This window comes from Myotis lucifugus, unplaced genomic scaffold (assembly GCF_000147115.1).
Source record: "Myotis lucifugus unplaced genomic scaffold, Myoluc2.0 scaffold_60, whole genome shotgun sequence".
NCBI lineage: Eukaryota > Metazoa > Chordata > Mammalia > Chiroptera > Vespertilionidae > Myotis > Myotis lucifugus.
This window is the reverse complement of record NW_005871108.1, coordinates 6,813,904-6,832,595: the sequence shown is the minus strand read 5'-3', so window position 1 is coordinate 6,832,595 and position 18,692 is coordinate 6,813,904. Positions and strand designations below refer to the sequence as shown.

Here is an 18,692-nt window from a genome sequence, read left to right as displayed (position 1 = left end):
CACGCTCCTAGGGAATTCCTCACTCACAGCCACGCTCCCCGGGAATTCCTCACTCACAGCCACGCTCCCCGGGAATTCCTCACTCACAGCCACGCTCCCCGGGAATTCCTCACTCAGCTACGCTCCTGGAGAATTCCTCTCTCACAGCCACGCTCCCCGGGAATTCCTCACTCACAGCCACGCTCCTTGGGAATTCCTCACTCACAGCCACGCTCCCCGGGAATTCCTCACTCACAGCCACGCTCCTCGGGAATTCCTCTCTCACAGCCACGCTCCTCGGGAATTCCTCACTCAGCCACGCTCCTCGGGAATTCCTCTCTCACAGCCACACTCCTTGGGAATTCTTATTTATGCTCCCAAGTCATGAGCACACCCATGGGATCTCTCTGGCTTGTGAAAATTATACTGAACAAATATCCCCATTTAATTAAAGTGTTATTACAACCAGAGGTGACTCGTGGATATGTGCATGATCTGATGTAAAATAAATTTCTTCGTAGACTGCTGCAAATGAACTTCCCAGGTTGTGTCCATTGGTGGCGGGAGAGAAGGGAGGAGAGAAGAGTCTTTGAAATTTTTCTTCACTGCCCAGGACTTCGATGCAGCCCCACCGCCCACCCAGCCCCGCACTCCGGGAAACGCAAATAGCACCCGCACAGCCCCATCTCCCCAGGAGCACATCCACAACTCCATGCGGGCCTGACAGCCCACCCAGCCCCAGAGTGCCGGCCACCACCATCCACCCGGCATCAGAGTTCTGAACTGCAGATACTGTGGGAGTCTTGGGTTTCATCTGTGCAGCTCAGACACAAGCAAGGCTTCTGCCAAATGTGCTCACTCCACAGAGGCAGGTCCAGGTGTGCATACATGGTCACATTCCATGGTAACTGTTGACTCCAATCTGATCATGTCACACCCAGGCCCAGTGCCCGCACAAAGGCCCTCTGACCACAGTCTGGCCTCACCCCCACCCCTCACCCTCCGGCACACAGCAGAGGCTCAATAAACCACTAGCTGAACTCTGAGGTCTGTTTGTGTTTAATCAGACAATATACAAAGTATTTACAACCAATTCTGGATTCTCCCACCCCCCGAGCCTGGGCCATGGAATGTGGGACCCCCAGGCCCTGCCCAGAACCGGGGGTCTGCTAGGCCTCTGCATAGTCATCTGAAATCTACAAAACACTGTTTGTTTGTTTTAAAAAAGGACAGTATTAGGACACCTTATACAAAGGGCCTTGGGCAGTTAGAAGGGGATTTGAGAGCACGCTCGTGTAGGTGAGTCCAGATTTGGGACTGGGACAGACAGGAGAAGACTTGGGTAATAAACATGTATGAAAGGAAAAGTTGAAATTTCATAGGCAGGCACCCCTTGGCCTCCTTCTCCGCTGGCAGGGCCTGGCTGGCTCAAGAATCCCCGGCAGCAGGAATGTTATTGCTATGAGGGGGGGCTGTGGGTGAAATGTACAATGTGTCTGGGCGACAGAGTAAGGGGCATTTTTACATGTTAAATATGGACACACATGGAGGGACACACACGTGCACACACACACATACACACACAGAGGCCCTTACCAAGATGCCCACAAACTGTCAGCTTCCCCTTTTAGGAGGAGCACACTGGGGCCAGGGAGAAGCCACCACATACCCTAAGACTGAACAGTAGAGCGAGGGCCAAAACAGTCTCCTGACGCCCGGGCTGTGCCCACTGTGTGATGCCAGGTCACAGGTCTGGACAGGACAGGAGGGGAGCAATGGCAGAGGCCATGGCCACATAAGGAGGCAGACGCTGCAGCCCAGAGAAGTCAGGTCCACGCAAGGTCTCACAGCCAGTCCTGATACCTGACAGTGGAACCCTCATCCTCTCCCACCCCAGCCTAGGCACGCCTTTCCCTACTCATGAGTTTAGGGTGCCAACGTGGAGAGGAGAGCAGGGGCCAGGCATTGAAATGACACAGGACAAACTGGGCAGACAACCTGGGGCCCCCTCCTAAGGCCAGGGCAAGTTTCCCAACCACTTGGATCTTCTATTTCTGCTTGATTGCCCCCAGAGCCTGGGAACTCACTCCCTTTCTTAACTGGCTAAGCCTGAAGGTCAAAATCCACCCACATTCTGACTGAAGTCTGCCTCCCTACACCTGCACCTTCACCCTTCGTTCCCAGCTCAGCCCCACACCCACCTCCACTCTCTCCCCCCACAACAGCCCCGCTGAGCGGGAAATAGCAGCAGAACTCTCTGCTGTCTCTAACCCACCCTCAGGCCCCTTGTCCCTTGGGCTGCCACAGTCTGTCCATGATGCCGCTGAGGACAATCTTGGTTCCTGAGGAAGACAGAGGGAGCACCGGGTTCTGATCCCACCTCAACTCTGAACTGCTCTGTGGACTTGGGTAAGTCACAGCCTCTCTCTGGGCTGTTTCCCCATGGGTAGTAAGGGACAAGGAACTGATGATCTCTAAGGGACCCTCGGGCCTAAGAAGGGCAGGGTTTGGGGGGAGCCCACCCCACCCACCATCATCAAGTCAGTCTAGGCGTCAGGCTGCTCTGCCCGGGAGCCACGGCAGAGGGGTCTGGACCCAGCGGCCTCCACGAACAGGTGTTTCAGAAATGGACGGCAAGGGGCAGGGTATCAGGCAGGCTGACGGCCAAGGGCCTATCACTTTTCTTTGGAAAGGCTCTTTGGCCAGCTCTGGAGACAGCCCTGCATGGCGTGGAAGAGGGAAGGAGCCAATGTGTAGAGGAGGCTGAGGCTGGGAAAGGGAGCCCTCAGCTCCAGCCCTTTTCCCCACGTCCTCCTGCCGCAATTCACGGAGCTCCAGGAGGTGTACAAGGAGGAGGTGTGTGGCGGGAGCAGGAGCCAGGCACAGTCACTGTGCCAGCCTTGGACCCGCCCTCAGGGCTGCTCCAGGCGCCAAGCCCTTCCATGCCACAAAAGAGGGAGAGGCCTAATCACTGACAACTCAGCCCCACAGAGGAGCAACGGCGGGCAGGAAGAGCGAGGCAGGACCCCACACTGGGGGCCACCCAGCCCGATCCACGCCGAGCAGCCAGTCTGGCCCTGTAGCTGCCCCCTATAGGTTCTCTCCAGGCTGGTATTGGGGCTCAGTGGACGTGAAATAGTCCTCCAGGAAGGCCTGCAGGTACTCGAAGGTGGGCCGCTCCTCGGGCTCCTTCCGCCAGCACTGGCACATGAGGTCGTGCAGGGACTCGGGACACTCAGGTGGGCAGGGCATCCGGTAGCCTCGCTCCACCTGGTCCAGCACCTCACGGTTTACCATTCCTGTGGGCAGAGGGAGGAGTGAGGAGGCTCTGGGAGGAAAGTGGGGTGGGGGGAAGCTGATGGGGATATCAGAACAGGGTGGGTGTAAGCATAAGCCCCTCCCCAAGGCTGGAAGCCCTGGCCAGAGAGAGAGCCTAAGATCAGATGTTCAACTTCTTTCTTATACAGATGGGGAAACCGAGGCCTGGGAGGGGGTCTGGCTTGTCCAAGGTCACCAGGGCAGAGGGGTTCAGGGACTAAAGACAGGCTGCAGGAGCCCTCTTACCGGGGTAGGGCACCCGGCCCTTTGTCGTGAGCTCTGTCAGCAGGATCCCAAAGGACCACACGTCTGACTTGATGGTGAACCGGCCGTAGAGGGCAGCTTCTGGAGCCGTCCACTTAATGGGGAATTTGGCACCTGCAGCAGCAAGAAAGGTCATATAGGCATCATTCCCACCCCCACATGACAGATGAGGAAACTGAGGCTCAGAGAAGGGGCAGGACTTCCCAAGGCACCTGGTACCCACCCAGACCCTGCCCACCTTGCCGGGCCGTGTACTCGTTGTCTTCGATGAGCCGAGCCAGGCCAAAGTCGGCCACTTTGCACACGAGATTCTCTCCAACCAGGATGTTGGCAGCACGGAGATCCCGGTGGACATAGTTCATCCGCTCCACGTACGCCATGCCTGAGGCGATCTGCAGGCAAAACCCAGGAGCCTGGCTCAGGGGCCACCCCAAGCCCTTCCCAGGTCACAGGCATGTGCCCAGGGCTGGGGTCATCCCGAGGATAGAGAGCCAACCAAACACCCTGCCCATCCCCTTCTTCAGGCAAGTGAAGTAGGTCATAATAAACGCTGTTGCACGAAAAGCAGGACCAGCGCTCAGGAGAAGGAGGGAACGCGGGACAAAGGGCAAAGGGCAAAGGGGCAGCACGAGACAAGAGGCACCCAGGGAAGTGGGTGACCATAAAAGAGGCCCCAGATGCCCAGAGACACAGAGCAGGGTCAGCTCCTGCCTGCAGTCCCGAGTCCCCTTTCCAAGCCTCAGTTTTCTTATCCATCAAATGGAGCAAACAGCCATCCCTGCCTCCCCTGGCTGTGATAAGGATTAAGTGAAAAAAGGTTGTTCAGCAAACAAGTACATGTTTGTGAATACACGTTCGTTAAGTGAGTGAATTACCTTCACAGAGAAGAGAACTGAGGCCCAAAGTCCCACCGCAAGTCAGGGACTCGCTGCACAGGAAGGGCTCTTTCCTCTGCCCAGAACCACCACCTGCAGCACTGTGAGTGCTCCCAGTAACACACGAGGTGAGATCAGCGAGTGCGAAGGCAGCCAAAGCAAGCTTCCCGGAGGCTAGAGCTGGCTGCGCCAGGTGGGCCTGAGTGTGTGAAGCCAAGGGTGCAAGAGGGGCTGACTCACCTGAGCAGCCATGTCCACCAGCTGAGGCAGCCGCAGATACTTGCCCGTCTCCCCCTTGAGGAAGTCCAGCAAACTCCCTGGGCGGAGAGAAAGCAGCTCTAGCCCCTGCCCTGCCCTCCCTGAGCCAGAAGCAGTGATTCCCAGGTCCTGTCCAAATGGGAAGGGCTGGCCACGCTTTAACCAGCACTGCAGACTTTATGTAAACCCATCTCTGATAAAGTCTCACTCCACGTTCGTCATTCAAAGGCAAGCAGGATGAGAAACAACCCCAATGTTCACCTCCAGGTAAACAGAAACTATGGTCCATCCATTGATGGAATCCTACTCAGCAGTGAAAAAGGAACAAAGTACGGATAACACGCAATAAGGAAGACCCTCGGATGTGAAAGATCACATAAATGAAGCCCTAGAAGAAACAAATCCAGGATGACAGGAGGCATGTGGTTGCCCGAGTTTGGGGCTGGAGAGGGGGCAAGGGAACTGTCTGGAGTGACAGATCTTCTCTATCCAGATGTGGTAAGGGATACAGAGCGCATCCATCCATTGGAACTCATTGAACTGGATGTATTTTATAATCTATAATGGGTAAATTTTATAATATGTAAATTATGCCTGTAAAAAGTAGAATTTTAAAAATTAATTCATTAATTTTAAAATTCAGTAAAGATAAAGCCAGGGACTTGATGTGGCTCAGTTTGGATGGTTAGGAGAAGATCTCTTTCTGCCCCAAAATGGCAAATGGCTTTAGAAAACCAGCAAACTAAGGTAGACCAGATGCATTGTGGGAGACTGTTAAACAAAATGAGACGAGAAAGGCAATCTTTGTTTTAACTTTCCATCAACATGAGAAGTTGTGCTCTATTCCATTCCACCTTTAAAGAGATACACTCTAGATCTGGGGGGCAGTAAAGCACTCCCCACCTGCTGTTTGGGGAGCACCCTCATTCAGAGACAACCTGGCCAGGGGCTGCCCACATCTCGGTGCCCGTCACCAGGCCTCACCCTTGCTCATGTACTCCGTGACGATGTAGATGGGCTCCTCAGACACCACGGCGTACAGCTGCACCAGCTTCTCGTGCCTCAGTTTCTTCATGACCTGGGCCTCCTGCAGGAAGGCCTCTGGAGACATCGTGCCTGGCTTCAGGGTTTTGATGGCCACCCTGGTGGTGCCGTTCCAGGTCCCTGTGTGGGGAGGGATGCAGGCTGCCTCAGTGGAGGCCCCCCATTCCCACCCATAGGGACCCAGGATCTGCCCAGGTACCAATTTCAGCTCTGGCCTCCCTGGCCATTCTGAGCCTCAGAGCTCCCACATGTAAAATGGGCACAAGAACAGATGCTCCTCCGACTAAATGTGTGTATACACCCTCACCCCACACAGGCTCACACTGCCCCATGCATCTGCTCCCGGAGTCATCCATGGAGGTACATGCTCCAGAAACAGTAGCTGTTGTTAGGACTCTGGTTATTAGAAATGTCCCAAAAGGCAGCACATTCACCTGAGATGGGAGACCACAGTTCCAACGCAACTACTCATTCCTGGGTGATCATGTTCCTTCTCAGCAGCACAAAGAAGGTGCCTCAGGTGCTAGCAAGTGAATGGGGCCGGGGCCGGGGCTGGGAGCAACAGGGAAGAAGGAAGAACCTCCCCCACTGATTACTGCACAACCAACCCAGGTATGAGTCTGGCAGCCACCAGGACAGCGGATGCGTGGACTTATCCAGCGTTTGCTCACATCCTCATTTTGCACATGTGCGCAGGAGCTGGCTTCTTATCCTCTCCCCTCTCTCTAGCTCAAAGCTAGCACCTCTCTTTTCCTGACTTGGCCCGAGCTCCAGCCTCCAGGCCTTTGTCCCTGCAGTGCCTCCCACCCAGGAACCTTCTCGGCTCCTCTCCATCATCTCTTCCCCTGAAGGGAGAAAAATGGAGACAGCAATGCCAAGTGAAGACAGTGGCTCAGAGGAACACCTTGAAGATGGGCCACTGTGTCCCTCCGCTGCAGCCACAGGCTTACAAGGGTCATGCCTACCTCACCCCAACTTCCACGACCCCTCTGTGTCAGCAGAAACCAGGCCGTGGGAGGGGACCTGAGTTCTGTCAGGGCCGCAGAGTGTTTGTTCTCAAGGACGGCTTTGCAGTTTCTCCAGGGTGAGACAGGAGATGGTTAACAGGCCCAGAACATGCCAGGCCTGTGCTTCCCAGCACTCCCTCTGCGCACCAAGGCTTCTCTTCCCAGGGCTGAGAGCTAACCTGTGGGTGCACACTCACACAGCCCCACGGTGGGTCCTACTGTCACCAGCCCCATTTTACAGTTGGGAAGATTGAGGCTCAGAGTGAAGCCACCTGGCCCAATGCCCAGCCCCTCTGCAGAGGCATGAAGAGGCTACTTCCCATCTTGGTGCCAGCCACCACTGGGGGAGCTTCGCATTAAAACAGGGCCCACTGTTCAACAGAGGCAAGTGAGACTCTAGGACAGGGGTCCTCAAACTTTTTAAACAGGGGGCCAGTTCACTGTCCCTCAGACCGTTGGAGGGCCGGACTATAGTTTAAAAAAAAACTATGAACAAATTCCTATGCACACTGCACATATCTTATTTTGAAGTAAAAAAACAAAACGGGAACAAATATAATATTTGTATTTGCATGTGGCCCGCGGGCCATAGTTTGAGGACCCCTGCTCTAGGAGGTAAAGGGGAGGGGATAAGAGGGTTTTGAGCTGCCAGACAGATGGACATCTGCCTGGCTCTCAGGTGGGGACACCAAAGTCCCCCAAGGGGACTGTGTTCTCCTTGGAGGGGTAGGGCAAGGACTCACCCATCCACACCTCTCCAAAGCAGCCCTGGCCCAGCTTGACCTCCAGCCGCAGTGACTCCCGGGGGATCTCCCAAGCGTCCTTGGCCAGGCCCTGAGTCTGTGGCTTGGACGTAGGGCACACAGTGGTGAGTCGGTGGCACAGGCCATCAGCATGTTCTGAAGATGGAGACAGGGAAGATGGAGTTCAGGCCTGGTGTCCGCCCTGGGGCCTCCCCGTCCCACCATGTGTACAGACCTACACGCTGTATGCACACAGGCTTTGGGGACACACAGGATGCCCTTGAGGCCAAGCATCCACACCTGTGTGTAAACACCCTCACCCCACACAGGCTCACACTGCCCCATGCATCTGCTCCCTGAGTCATCCATCCATTCATTAATCACACTTTAAGGCGTGGCCAGCCAGGTGGATACCAGGGACTCGCTGGAGGACAAGTCCAGTGGAACCTTGGCCTCTGGGAGCTCACAGTCCAGGGGGAGCCCAACTTTCCTTAATAAACTCCCAGAACCACATGTGTGATGCGCATGCAACAGCAGGTGGGGTGGATAGAGTCCTGGAAGGCTTCCCAGAGGAAGCGGCACTTGGGCTTGAGTCTGCAGGAGGGTGAGTGGTTAACCAGGGAAGAGCACTCTAAGCAGAAGGCACAGTGCCTGTGCCTGTGTAAAGGCCCTTAGGGAGGGACAGCCGCTGGGGTGGAGGAGCTGAAAGGAGGCTGGGGGGCTGCAGGGAAGTGAATGGAGGAAGGGCAGACCCAGGTTCAGACGACTCAAGGCCTCAGAGACCACATTGGGGTCCTTATCCTAAGATTGCAAGAGCGCCCCTGGAGGGTTCTGATCTGGGGGAACAGGATTCAGCATGAACAGTAGTGGTGGCCGAGGGACTGACAGAAGGGGCAAATCTGAGAGGAGTCAGGAGGCGGGTTGACAGAGGAGGAGGAGGACGTGTGGGCTGGAAAGTAGCAGGCACTCTCAGAATAGGCCACACCGGCACACGGAGGCCAGAGCTGCACACCACAAGCACACAGGCTCCCACAGGCCCGCCACAGGGTGCACACAGGCCCGTGACTCTTCAGTCCACCCAACAGCCTCAACATCCAGATGCAACAGCTGCTCTGTATACACAGGGGCTGTGCCTGTGAGCACCACGAACTCTCGCTCCCCCTGCACCCTCCCTCTCTCAGCAGCAATCAATGTGGCAGCCCCCTCCTCCTCTTCCAGTAACCAGTTCAGACCGGTGCTAGGGCTGCAGAGACAATCGACACCGCCTGTGCCCCTCCCTTCCCTGCTCACTCCTCCAGGCAGCCCCCTCTTCACCAGCCAGCTGCAGAGGAGGAGAAAAAGGAGGGAGGGGTATGGGGGGAGAGGGGAGAGGAGATAAGGAAGAGAGCACAGGGAGGAAAGAAGAGGGGAAAGATGGGGAGGGAGGAGGGGAAGGAAGAGGGGGCAGGGGAAAGAAGGGGGGAGGAAGGCAGGAGCCACATATCCTCAGCATAACAGAAGCCCCAGCCCTTGTTGGCCCCAAAGCCCCCTCCTCAGGGTCTGCAGCTGAGGCCCTTAGAGCACCTAGCCCCGGCCAGACTCTCCCCTGGCCCAGCTGCCCACCCCCTGGAGGCCTGCACCCCGGGCACTCACTGGAGTAGTAGGCTACGAGCTGCTGCAGACTGTTGAACTGGGTGCGAGAGGTGATGTAGAAGCCGCCGCTGTCCAGCTTGCGGATCTTGTAGTGCTTCACGTTGAGGCCCTTGGCGTTGTCGAAGTCGGACACTGAGAGGCAGTAGGCACCTGCAGGGAAGGGCCAGCGAGGAGCCGTGATCACCAGGCCTGCCACCCCCACGGGCCACGGCCCTACGCACAGTTCTGTGCCTGTCCAACACAGGAGGGGAGAGGGATGCCAAGTCGGCAGCCCCGGCCCAGGCAGAGCCAGGGTCTGGTTCAACCCAGCTCTGGGGCAGCCACTGAGACAGGGCCAAGTCAGCAAGGCGGCACCTGGCTGGAAAGCTTTGCCATGCACCCTTGACCCTGGCAAGACTTCTGAAGCCTGAGTGAGTGTCCGAACTGTGTGACCTGAACAAGTCGCTTGCCCTCTCCGTGCCTCAGTTTCCTCCTCTGCACAATGGGGCTACTCCCAGGGCTGCTGGGAAGATTCAATAAGACTACATATAAGAGGTGCTCAATAAATGCTTGATGGGAGCATAGAAGTGGCCCCACGTGGCTGTGTGTACCCCGATTAACTGCTGCCCCTCTCTGGGTCTGCCTTGGCAGCATTCTCTGTGCCCCATCACTTCATGAAGACTCCAGGCTCAGACAGGAGCCGGTGACTGGCTGAGGCTGAGGCAGACAAGGCAGGAGCCCATGTGCTGGGCATGACCTGAAGGCTGCTAAGGCTCAGCTGGGCCAGCCACAATGGCCCCCTCCCTGCTTTCCTTGAGCCTGGAACAGCTTTGGGTGGAATAGCTCCCTCCTGCCCAGCAGGCCTGGCTAGGAGCCTGTTAACCTGAGCCCAAGAGACAGTGGCCTCAAGGGAACAAGGTGGCAACAGGGACCAAGGCTGAGCCCAGAGGTGGGGCAGTGGGTGCAGAAGCTCTAGTGGCCACAGAAAGCCCTTCTTGGGAGGCAGCGTACAGGCACTTTGCTAGAAGCCCAGCCCCCATAGGCCACGGACCCTCTGGACAGTCCGAGAGGGAAGCAGCTAGGCTTCAGGTCATACAGCAAGTCAGGCACCGAGCTGACTTGAACTGGTACCTGGGTCTCTAACGCCTGCATGGGGCAGCCATGACTTACTGCAGATGACGCGGGCCCTGTGCACATGGAAGCCTCAGCCTGCACCTGAAGCCGGCCCCTGACCATGCGCACACACACAGGTGTGCCTGTGCCCGGGGGCTGCATGCTCACAAGGTACACACTCCCCAGGCCCACAGGCATGGACAAACCCACAATTCACTCCCATGCAACAATACACACACAATTCCACCCCCATGTGCACACACATGCCTAGACCCACACATGGCGTGCATGGCCACAGAACCGTGCACATGCGTGACATGGATGATCTGCTTTCCCAACTCCTGCTGTGTCCCAGGCCCACAGGAAGTGACCCAGCTTTGTTGCCATGGTGATGGGGTGCCTGCAACCCACTTGCAGAGGGGCTGGAGAGAAAGCGGTGATACATATGCATTCTCTTGCTGGGGGGAAGGGACAGAAGAACAGGGGCCAGGACTGATGGGGGAAGGGTAAAGCCGGGTCCCAGGACCCAGTCCAGCCCCAGAGGCCCCTGAAGAAGGGGAAGAGGGACCATTGTAGCAACACCCACCCTGGGAACAAGCCTTTCACTGTGTGACCCCTAGTCCTCCTGACAATCTGTATCCATTCCTCATCTCAGGCTAAGTGTCCTCTTCTACTGCACCTCTGGCCACCCAAGATAGCTTAGTGTTCCTCAATGTACCTCTCTGCCTTTGATCTTGTCATTTCCTTCACCCTGAGGGTTCTTCCCACTTCATGGCATACACCAAACTCCTATTCATTCTGCAACACCCCGCTCAAACAACCCACCAGAAGATTCAGTTCCCACTGGCTCCTACCTTTCGTGGTCTCGCTTTCTCGCACTAGGAAGGTCCCTCTCGGGTTCTCTGCATTGAGCAATAACCGCTCTGACTCCCGTCTTGTGATCTTGCCAAAGTACCACCTGGGGTAGGAGGGAGGAGAATATACTGGTGATCCAGGCTTCTGCCCATCCACAGTGCCCCTGGCCTGGGATGTGGCTGGGCCCTAGGCAGCCAGACCTCCCAGCCCAGCCCAGCCCAGGAGAGAAGCGACGGTGAGCAAGCAGGAGGCCAGAGTTCATACTCACTCCTCAGCCTGGATGGAGTCGGAGGGCGCCACGTAGTTGCTGGGGATGTAGCCCGTCTGTCCCGTGCTGAGCGAGTGGGCCAGCCACCAGTCTCCCTCTCTGAGTGGGGGAGCAGGAGGGAACAAAGGAGAAGGGAATCATCAGTGGTGGGTCGGCCTGCAATTTTCAGGGGTGCTGTGCTGGGAGCCCTGGAGGCCAGTGGAGCACAGGGAACGGTGGGACCAGGCCCCTCGCAGCCTGCCCGGCCACGCTGGCCCACATGCCTCGGCCAAAGCTGACTCAGACAGGCTTTGTCCAGGACTATGGCAGGACTGACCTTGGTCAGCCTGAAGCCTGAATTCACAGGGCAGAGTCCTGGAATGGGAAGGACTCTTGCTTCCCTTCAGATAGACCAAACTGTTCAAGATGCCAAGAGCTGCCTGGGAGTGAGATAGGAGCTCCTTGTCTTTGGGAGCAAGCAAGTTACAACAGCAAGTTCCTGTCGGAGACGGATGTCAAATCAGACCTTCAAAGTCTCCCCAAGCCCTGAGAAGCCCAATCCTGGGAGCTGGTGAGACCTGGGTGGAGGCAGGGGGTGGCCCTTTTGGGGACTGATGACAATCCAAGTGCCAACGCTGCAAACTAGAGCAATGCCTGCCTATGTCACAAATCACAGGTCACACCTAAAGGGCTCCTCGACTGAAAACCACAGGCCTCCTCTTGCAGCCTGCCCATCATGGGGAAAACTGAGGCCAGGGGGGGCTGGGACTTGCCCAAAATCACACAGCGAGTCATGTCAGAGGGGGCTAAGGTGGCAGAGCCCCAATGCCCAGGACACTTCTATATGAATGGCCCACAAGGAGGAAGAGGAGATGGGGATGGGGCAGGAGGAGCTCCCCACAGGGCTGGGTCCCCTGGGCCTGGGTGGGAGGAGGGAGGGGGCGAAGTACCTTTGCAGCCATCTGAATGTGAACCAGGTCTGGCTGGAGCGGGGGTCCAGAGACACAGAGGAGAGAGGAGAAAGCGAGAGCCCAACGGGAAAGAAGAGGCAGAGATGGGGGTGGTAAGAGGGAGAGGCAGAAAGAGCGAGGGAAAGAGCAGGACAGCCAGGCGGTGCTTGGGATGGGCGACAAGGGGGCAGCCACAGAGGCCTCGCATCCAAAGCAACCAGAGAGGCTAGGGAGATGTCCATGAGGAATGTGGGGGGTGATGGGAAGGGCTGCCTGGGAAATGGGGTCCAGCTCCCTCCCATTCCCACTGGGTGGATGGGAAGACTGAGGCCAGAGAAGCAAAGGCCTCTGCTCAAGGTCACACAGCCAGGCCCAGGCTCCAACTGCCGATAAGAAGGCATTCTCCCTACAGGGGCTTGACAGCTTGCTGAGCGTCTCCATCCCAGGACGCCTCTGGGCCTCACGACCCTGAGAAGATAGACAGCTAGCGGGATGCACTCCCCTCCCCATCGCCAGGGCCCAGAGGGAGAAAGACCCTTGCCAACAGTCACACAGTCTGGACTTGAACCCGAATCCCTGGATCCTGTTTTTTCTGAGCTTCCCCTGACCCACATTCTTCAGCCCATTTTGAAGATGGAGAAGTTGAGGCCAGGAGAGTACGGGGCTAGGGATGCTCTCCAAGGACCTGGGAAAGTATAGGTGAGCAGTCAGACCAGGGCTTAGCCATGGGAGGGGGCGCTGAACCAGAGGGGTAGAGTCCCTTCTGGCTGGACGGAGGTGAGAGCAGCATGATCCGGGCTGTGCAGGCGGACTTGGCTGTGCCATCGCTGCCGCGCACTCAGGCAGGGACATAGTTCATGTGGGAGTTTCTGCAGAAGAGGGAGGGCCCCCGAGTAAGGGGGCAAGGCCCACCTCAAGGAAAGAAGCCTTTGGATTCCCAGGGCCTCCATCCCCCTCCGGATGTGCACCCACTCAGGGGTGTCTACACTTGTCTGTCCCATGTGACCCTCAAGGCCACCCTGAGCGGGAGGAAGGCAGGCCTCAGCCCCCAGATTAGGACACGCAGCACCAGGCTGGAGCAGCCCAGCACTTCCTTTGTAGAGTTGGGGAACGTGAGGCACAGAGAGGGGCTGAGACTTGCCCAAAGCTACAAAGCCAGGACTCAGGTCACAGGGAACAGCTGAGATCTCCCAGTCCAAAGCTGCCTTTCACCAATGGGGAACATAAGGCACAGAGAGGGGCAGTGATGTGCCCAAAGCCATGTCGCAAACCAGAGCAAGAGGGAGGACCAGGGCCCCTGAGTGCCCGCAGCCAGACACAGCAGGCCTCCGGGCACCTGTTGTCTCCCCAGGCCCTCAGAGGCCCACAGGCCCTCGGGGACGCCAGGGGAGGATGAAAGAGGAGCAGCAGGACTGGAGGGCGGGGACTGGGCTGAGGTCTAGGTCACAGGCTACAAAACGAGGCAGATTGACAAACCAGGGTCTGAAAGCTGACCCGCCACCAACTCAGAGGGGAAGGTCGGTGGAACATGTGCCCAGAGGCCAGCCACATAGAGACCCCAGAAGCAATGAGGGTTCAGTTCTGCTGACATCATCCAGACTTTGGCCAGCAGAGCCTCTAGCTCCCTGACATCAAGCCCATATGTGAGTTTGGGCTCCTAGGCCAGTTTCTGAGTTTTAGTTCACAAGGGCAAGGAGGGTGGTTGTTTGCAATCTCACTAAAGGGTCCGACTTGAGCCTGGCCCCAGCTTGAGAGGCGTCAGGGAGCTTGAGCACCAAAGTTAGCCACAGGCTGTGTGACCTTGGCCCTGCCTCAGTTTCCTCATCTGTAGGATGGGGATACTCATGCATCCCTCCAAGGTGTGCTCAATGTGCATGAATGGTTAATATCTCAATTTGGCTAAAAAAAAAAACTGAATTCATATCTCAGTGGTGCCCCTCTCCCCACTCTCAAAATGTTTTTTTAAAACTAAAGCCAAAGCAGCTCAGTCCATCTCCAATAAGGATTTGCTGTGTGACCTTGGGCAAGTACCCTGCCCTCTCTGGGTCTTAGTTTCCTCATCTATAAAGAAGATACTATAAATAATACTTTTTATTTCCTTCTTCACAGAATCATCCTTGCTGCAAAGTATGTAAATCAATCAGCACCGAGCCAGTTTCAGCTTCAGTCAGCTAATTCTGTATCATCTGCGCCTCAGTTTACCCACCTGTGAAAGGGAGCCATCAAGCCCCATCTTCCCAAGTCTATAGTCTGGGACAGCGTCGCCAACCTTTCGGACCTCACGGACCACCAGCGGTCCGCAGACCACCGGCCAGCGACCACTGGCCTGGGAGACTCAAACCTGCCACCGGGTGCCAAGGGCCTGAGGCTGCTCCCACAGGAGATGCCCCACAGCTTCCCAGGCCAGTCCAGCGCCACAGGGACACCAGCGCAAGCCCAGCCTCAGAGGCAATGGTGAATTAATCTGTCAGGCTGAGCAGATTTGCCGAATCCGGCACCTTTCCTGGGGCCTAATCCTTATCCGGTGGGTAGGAAAAAGGGGAAGAGGGAAGGGAATAAGACATTCCCCGTGGACACAGACGATGGGGTGGTGAGGGCCTGGGTGCAGGGGAGGATGGCAGCGGCTGGAAGAGGTTTATGGGGGAAAGAGGAGGACCTATGTAATACTTTCAACAATAATGATAAAAAATAAAAAAATAAAAAGACAGTCCCCGCCTGATCCCTCACCTTCCCACCTGTGGCCAGAAGAGAAAGCAATGAGCTACCCTGAGCTACCCTTTATATTCCAACTGCTGTTCACCAGCTGTGTGACCTCGGGCTACTGGCCACACCTGTCTGAGCCTCAGGACCCTCTTTTTGGGCCCTAATCTTTGTGCTGCCCGGGTTGGTATGTGGGTCAGGATTGTGGCAGCTTTGGAACCTAAGTTATGCCCATTTGGGTGCTCACATACTGGTCAAAGAGGCCTAAGCAGGCAGTGTCCTGAGGCCTGGGCATGGCCCATGGGAGAGGGCAGGGTGAGGCCAGGGCAGGTCGAGTAAGGAGGACAGGAAGGTGTCCCTTGCCCCACGGTGGGGAGCACCCAGGGCAAGGTGTCCGAGGTTAGTGCTCCCCCAAAGAAGCTGCTAGAATGTGGGCGGGAGAAAGGGGCAGTTCAGGGAGCAGCCCACAGGGGCCCTGACTCCTGGAGACTCAGACACCAGGGCTGGGCTTGCGACAGTCAGACCTGAGACCCCAGTGGGCTTCCTCAGATCCAGGGCCACAGAGCGCCCAGGATTCTGGGGCTCAGGGCACAGGGCATGAGGATCTGGGGAACAGGAGCTCCAGGCCTGCTGCGAAGCCCCGGCCCAGCCAGCCCTGGCCAAACCCCAGCCACAAATGTGCTCCTCCTTAAGCTCCATCGCCCCCCACAGCGCAGCCACAGGTTATATTCAGAAAGTTCCTCACTCATAAGAGGAGGTGGGGGTTTAGGGCAGGGGGCAGGGGGCAGGGGGCAGGGAGATTAAACAATAATGCACCCTAAGCAATAACAATGGAAGGACATGTAGTGTGGTCCCAGGGTGGAATATGAGACCTGAACACTCCACCTTCCGATAAGCCCCCAACTCAGATCCCTTTATCTCTCCTCTTCCTCTAATGCCAGCCCTGAACTCTGCCACCACCGGACTTCCCAGGCGAAGGAGCGGCTGAGCATTGTGCATGCGGAGGGACTCTCGATTCCCCCCCACCCTCCAATCAGGGCACCTTAGTGCCACCGAGGGCTTCCCATGGACCAGGCTCCAACACTGCCAGCCCTCCTGACAGCCTCAGGGCTGGCCAAACACCCTCCCCCCCAACCCAACCCGGAAGGCAGGAAAAAGGAAGGGAAGAGGTGGACAAAGAAGGAGCAAGGGCTGCTCTCTGGGTGAAAGATGCAGAATCCGTTTCCAGAGCCTCTCCTCCCGCCACACCTTTGCTCAAGCTGTGACCCCAGCCCGAGAAGCCCTTCCCACTGTTGCTGGTTGAGATGCCCCCCAGTTCTTCAAAGCCTCTAACCCTTGCATCCCGCCCTGTACCTCCTTTCCCTCCTCCTGGCTCCTCTGCACCTCCCCAGCAAGGGCCCTGGGTCACGCCTACCCTCCCAGCTCTGCCACCGCTAGCTGTGTGACCTCGAGCAAGTCATTTCACCTCTCTGGGCCTCAGTTTCCTCATCTGTAAAATGGAGCAAATATGAGTTTCCACTTGCCAGGACTGTGGTGATGTATAAATAAAACAATGCAGCTCAAAGCGTCCAGCACAGAAACCTGGCTCACACACAAAGCACACGAAACGGTGCTGTTTCATTACTGTTCATCCATCTGGTTCACCTGCCCGGAGGGGTACCCCCAGCGTGCTGAGCAACAGGTGACAGGGGGACCCAGAAACGTGGCAAACCCGAGCAGCCCTCAAGGTGCTCCCAGCTTGGGGGGAGGCAGATCCAAACAGCTGGAACCGAGAGAACTGGAGTGACACTAGGAACTGGACACACAAGGGGTGGAAAGTTGGGAAAGCCCCTCCCCCAGGGAGAGACGCTGGAATCAGGGAGAGAGCCGCTGCCCAGGCTCCAACCCTGGCTTTGCTATTTGGTAGCTGTGTGACTGTGGGCAAGGGCCTTCACATCTCTGAGCCTCCGTTTCCTCGTTTGCAAAATGGAGGCATCCCCTCCCCCCATCACTACAGCCCTGGCGGGACTGCAGCTGAGCAAATTTGAGGATGTGGGTCTAAACTGCCTGGCCCGGCACCTGGCACCTCTTTTCCCTCTTGCCCCTCAGAGAAGGCAGTCTTCAGCTGGATCTTGAGGGATGAATAGGAGTTTGCCAGGCAGAGATGGGACAAAGGGCATTTCAGGCAGAAGGAACAGCATGCACCAGGGCAGGGAGGCATGGACAAGCAAGACACACTCGAAGAGGGTGGAGATATCCAATCTCCTTAGCCAGGCCTTCGGGGACACTCGGGGGTCAATTCTACCCTGTCCTCTGGAACCTTCTTGCCCTTCCACAGCTCCCTCCAGTGCGGCACCTCCCACAGCGGCCCCTCAGTGAGGGACTGCCTTCCACCACCTCCACTTGCCTCTCGACTTCACTGTTCTTCCTCCAAAGACCTGGAAGCTCCCAGACCCTGTGGTCACCACCAGAGGGGGACACACAGCAGAAGCCCAAACACCTGGGCTGACCCACCCTCTGCCTGCCACTCTGCCTGGACTGGGGCTGGCTCCTGGCTACCCTCTGGCTCCAGGAAGGCATGGACAAGGCCTTCTCCACCCAGGCCTCAATGGGCCCAGCCCTGAGCCATGCATGCAGCTGGCACTCAGTATGGGCTGATGGATCAGAATGAGGAGTGGGTGAGTTGGGAGGGTGGATAGGAGGAGGGGTGGTGGAGAGTGACAGGGGTGATGGGAGGACTCTCCCCATTCTCAGCCTGGGGTTGAGGTTGGGACCTGGCCAAACTGGCTGGGGGTGAGGACGCAAGCTGGGGAGCTGGAAGCGGGCAGCCAAGGGGGCCAGAGACCACAGGCAGGGACACAGCCACATGCAGACAGCAGCCCCACCCCCACCAGCAAAGCACCCCACCCAGCCCGCCCATGAAGTATGTACACACCTGACATCCACCTTCCTCCTAAGGGCCAGCGAGAAAAAAGCAGAGAGAGGGAAAAGAGGAAGTAAATAGTGGAAGTGCGGGCCAGGAATGGGTGGGGAGTCCCAGGCTGCGAGGGGAGGGGGACAGCAAGCGCTGCCAAGGGCAGCAATGCAGCAGGTGCAGTCTCTGCCCTGCCCTGTCAGCACCTTTGCATGAGCATACCAATCCCAAGCCCACCCTGAGGCCTCCATGGCCCCTCCCTGGGCATATGGCCCTAAGGCTGCACGGCGCCCCCATGACAGGAGTAGCACCTCACTCCCACTGCACTCTAGGCAGGGAAAGAAGAGGAGGGGACAGGAGGAGGAGGACCCACCCCATGGCTGGGGCCCCATCCACCCCTCACTGGTTCTTTCCTCCCTGCTGCCTGCTCCCCTGCCCACAGAGGCCCCAGCGTCTGGCATGGGCCCCCATAGGCCAGCTTGGCTCTAGGATAGCCTATCCCAAGGATGGAGTCCCTGGAGGTAAACCAGACATCCACCAGGGAGTCCTGCCCTCCACACCCTATACTATCATCTCATCCACATGCCCAGTCCTGACCTTCTCCCACTGTGTGCCCAATATGGGTTCCCCGCCCCTCCCAAGGCAGGCTCCTCCCCCTACAGTGGGACACACTGACTTATCCGGCTGCCCCGGGCCCTCCAGCCCTAGGTCACTAATGGGGGCACCTCTGTGGGCATGGCCTCCACTGTTAAGCCCTGCTTTTTGTAGTCCTGGTTCCTGGGCCCAGTTCTGCCGTGACCACATGCCCCCCTGCAGTCTGGGATCTGGGGTTCTG

General features: G+C 57.2%; 1 protein-coding gene across 5 annotated transcripts in view; it reads right to left on the bottom strand.

The window, feature by feature from the left end:
* Positions 1 to 1,020: 1,020 nt before the first annotated feature.
* SRC (SRC proto-oncogene, non-receptor tyrosine kinase) overlaps positions 1,021 to 18,692 on the bottom strand; it is a 51,154-nt gene continuing 33,482 nt past the window's right edge. For 4 of the 5 annotated variants that reach the window (XM_006089534.3, XM_023754474.1, XM_023754475.1 and 1 more), the window contains 10 exons: positions 17,879 to 17,896; positions 11,336 to 11,434; positions 11,067 to 11,170; positions 9,121 to 9,270; positions 7,489 to 7,644; positions 5,679 to 5,858; positions 4,677 to 4,753; positions 3,800 to 3,953; positions 3,544 to 3,675; positions 1,021 to 3,278 (listed from right to left, as the gene is read on the bottom strand). In XM_006089534.3, coding sequence (XP_006089596.1) covers positions 3,070 to 3,278; positions 3,544 to 3,675; positions 3,800 to 3,953; positions 4,677 to 4,753; positions 5,679 to 5,858; positions 7,489 to 7,644; positions 9,121 to 9,270; positions 11,067 to 11,170; positions 11,336 to 11,434; positions 17,879 to 17,896 — 1,279 coding nt within the window. In that variant the 3' untranslated portion in view covers positions 1,021 to 3,069. The remainder of the gene's footprint in view (positions 3,279 to 3,543; positions 3,676 to 3,799; positions 3,954 to 4,676; positions 4,754 to 5,678; positions 5,859 to 7,488; positions 7,645 to 9,120; positions 9,271 to 11,066; positions 11,171 to 11,335; positions 11,435 to 17,878; positions 17,897 to 18,692) is intronic. The other variant, XM_006089535.3, reaches the window with a different exon arrangement.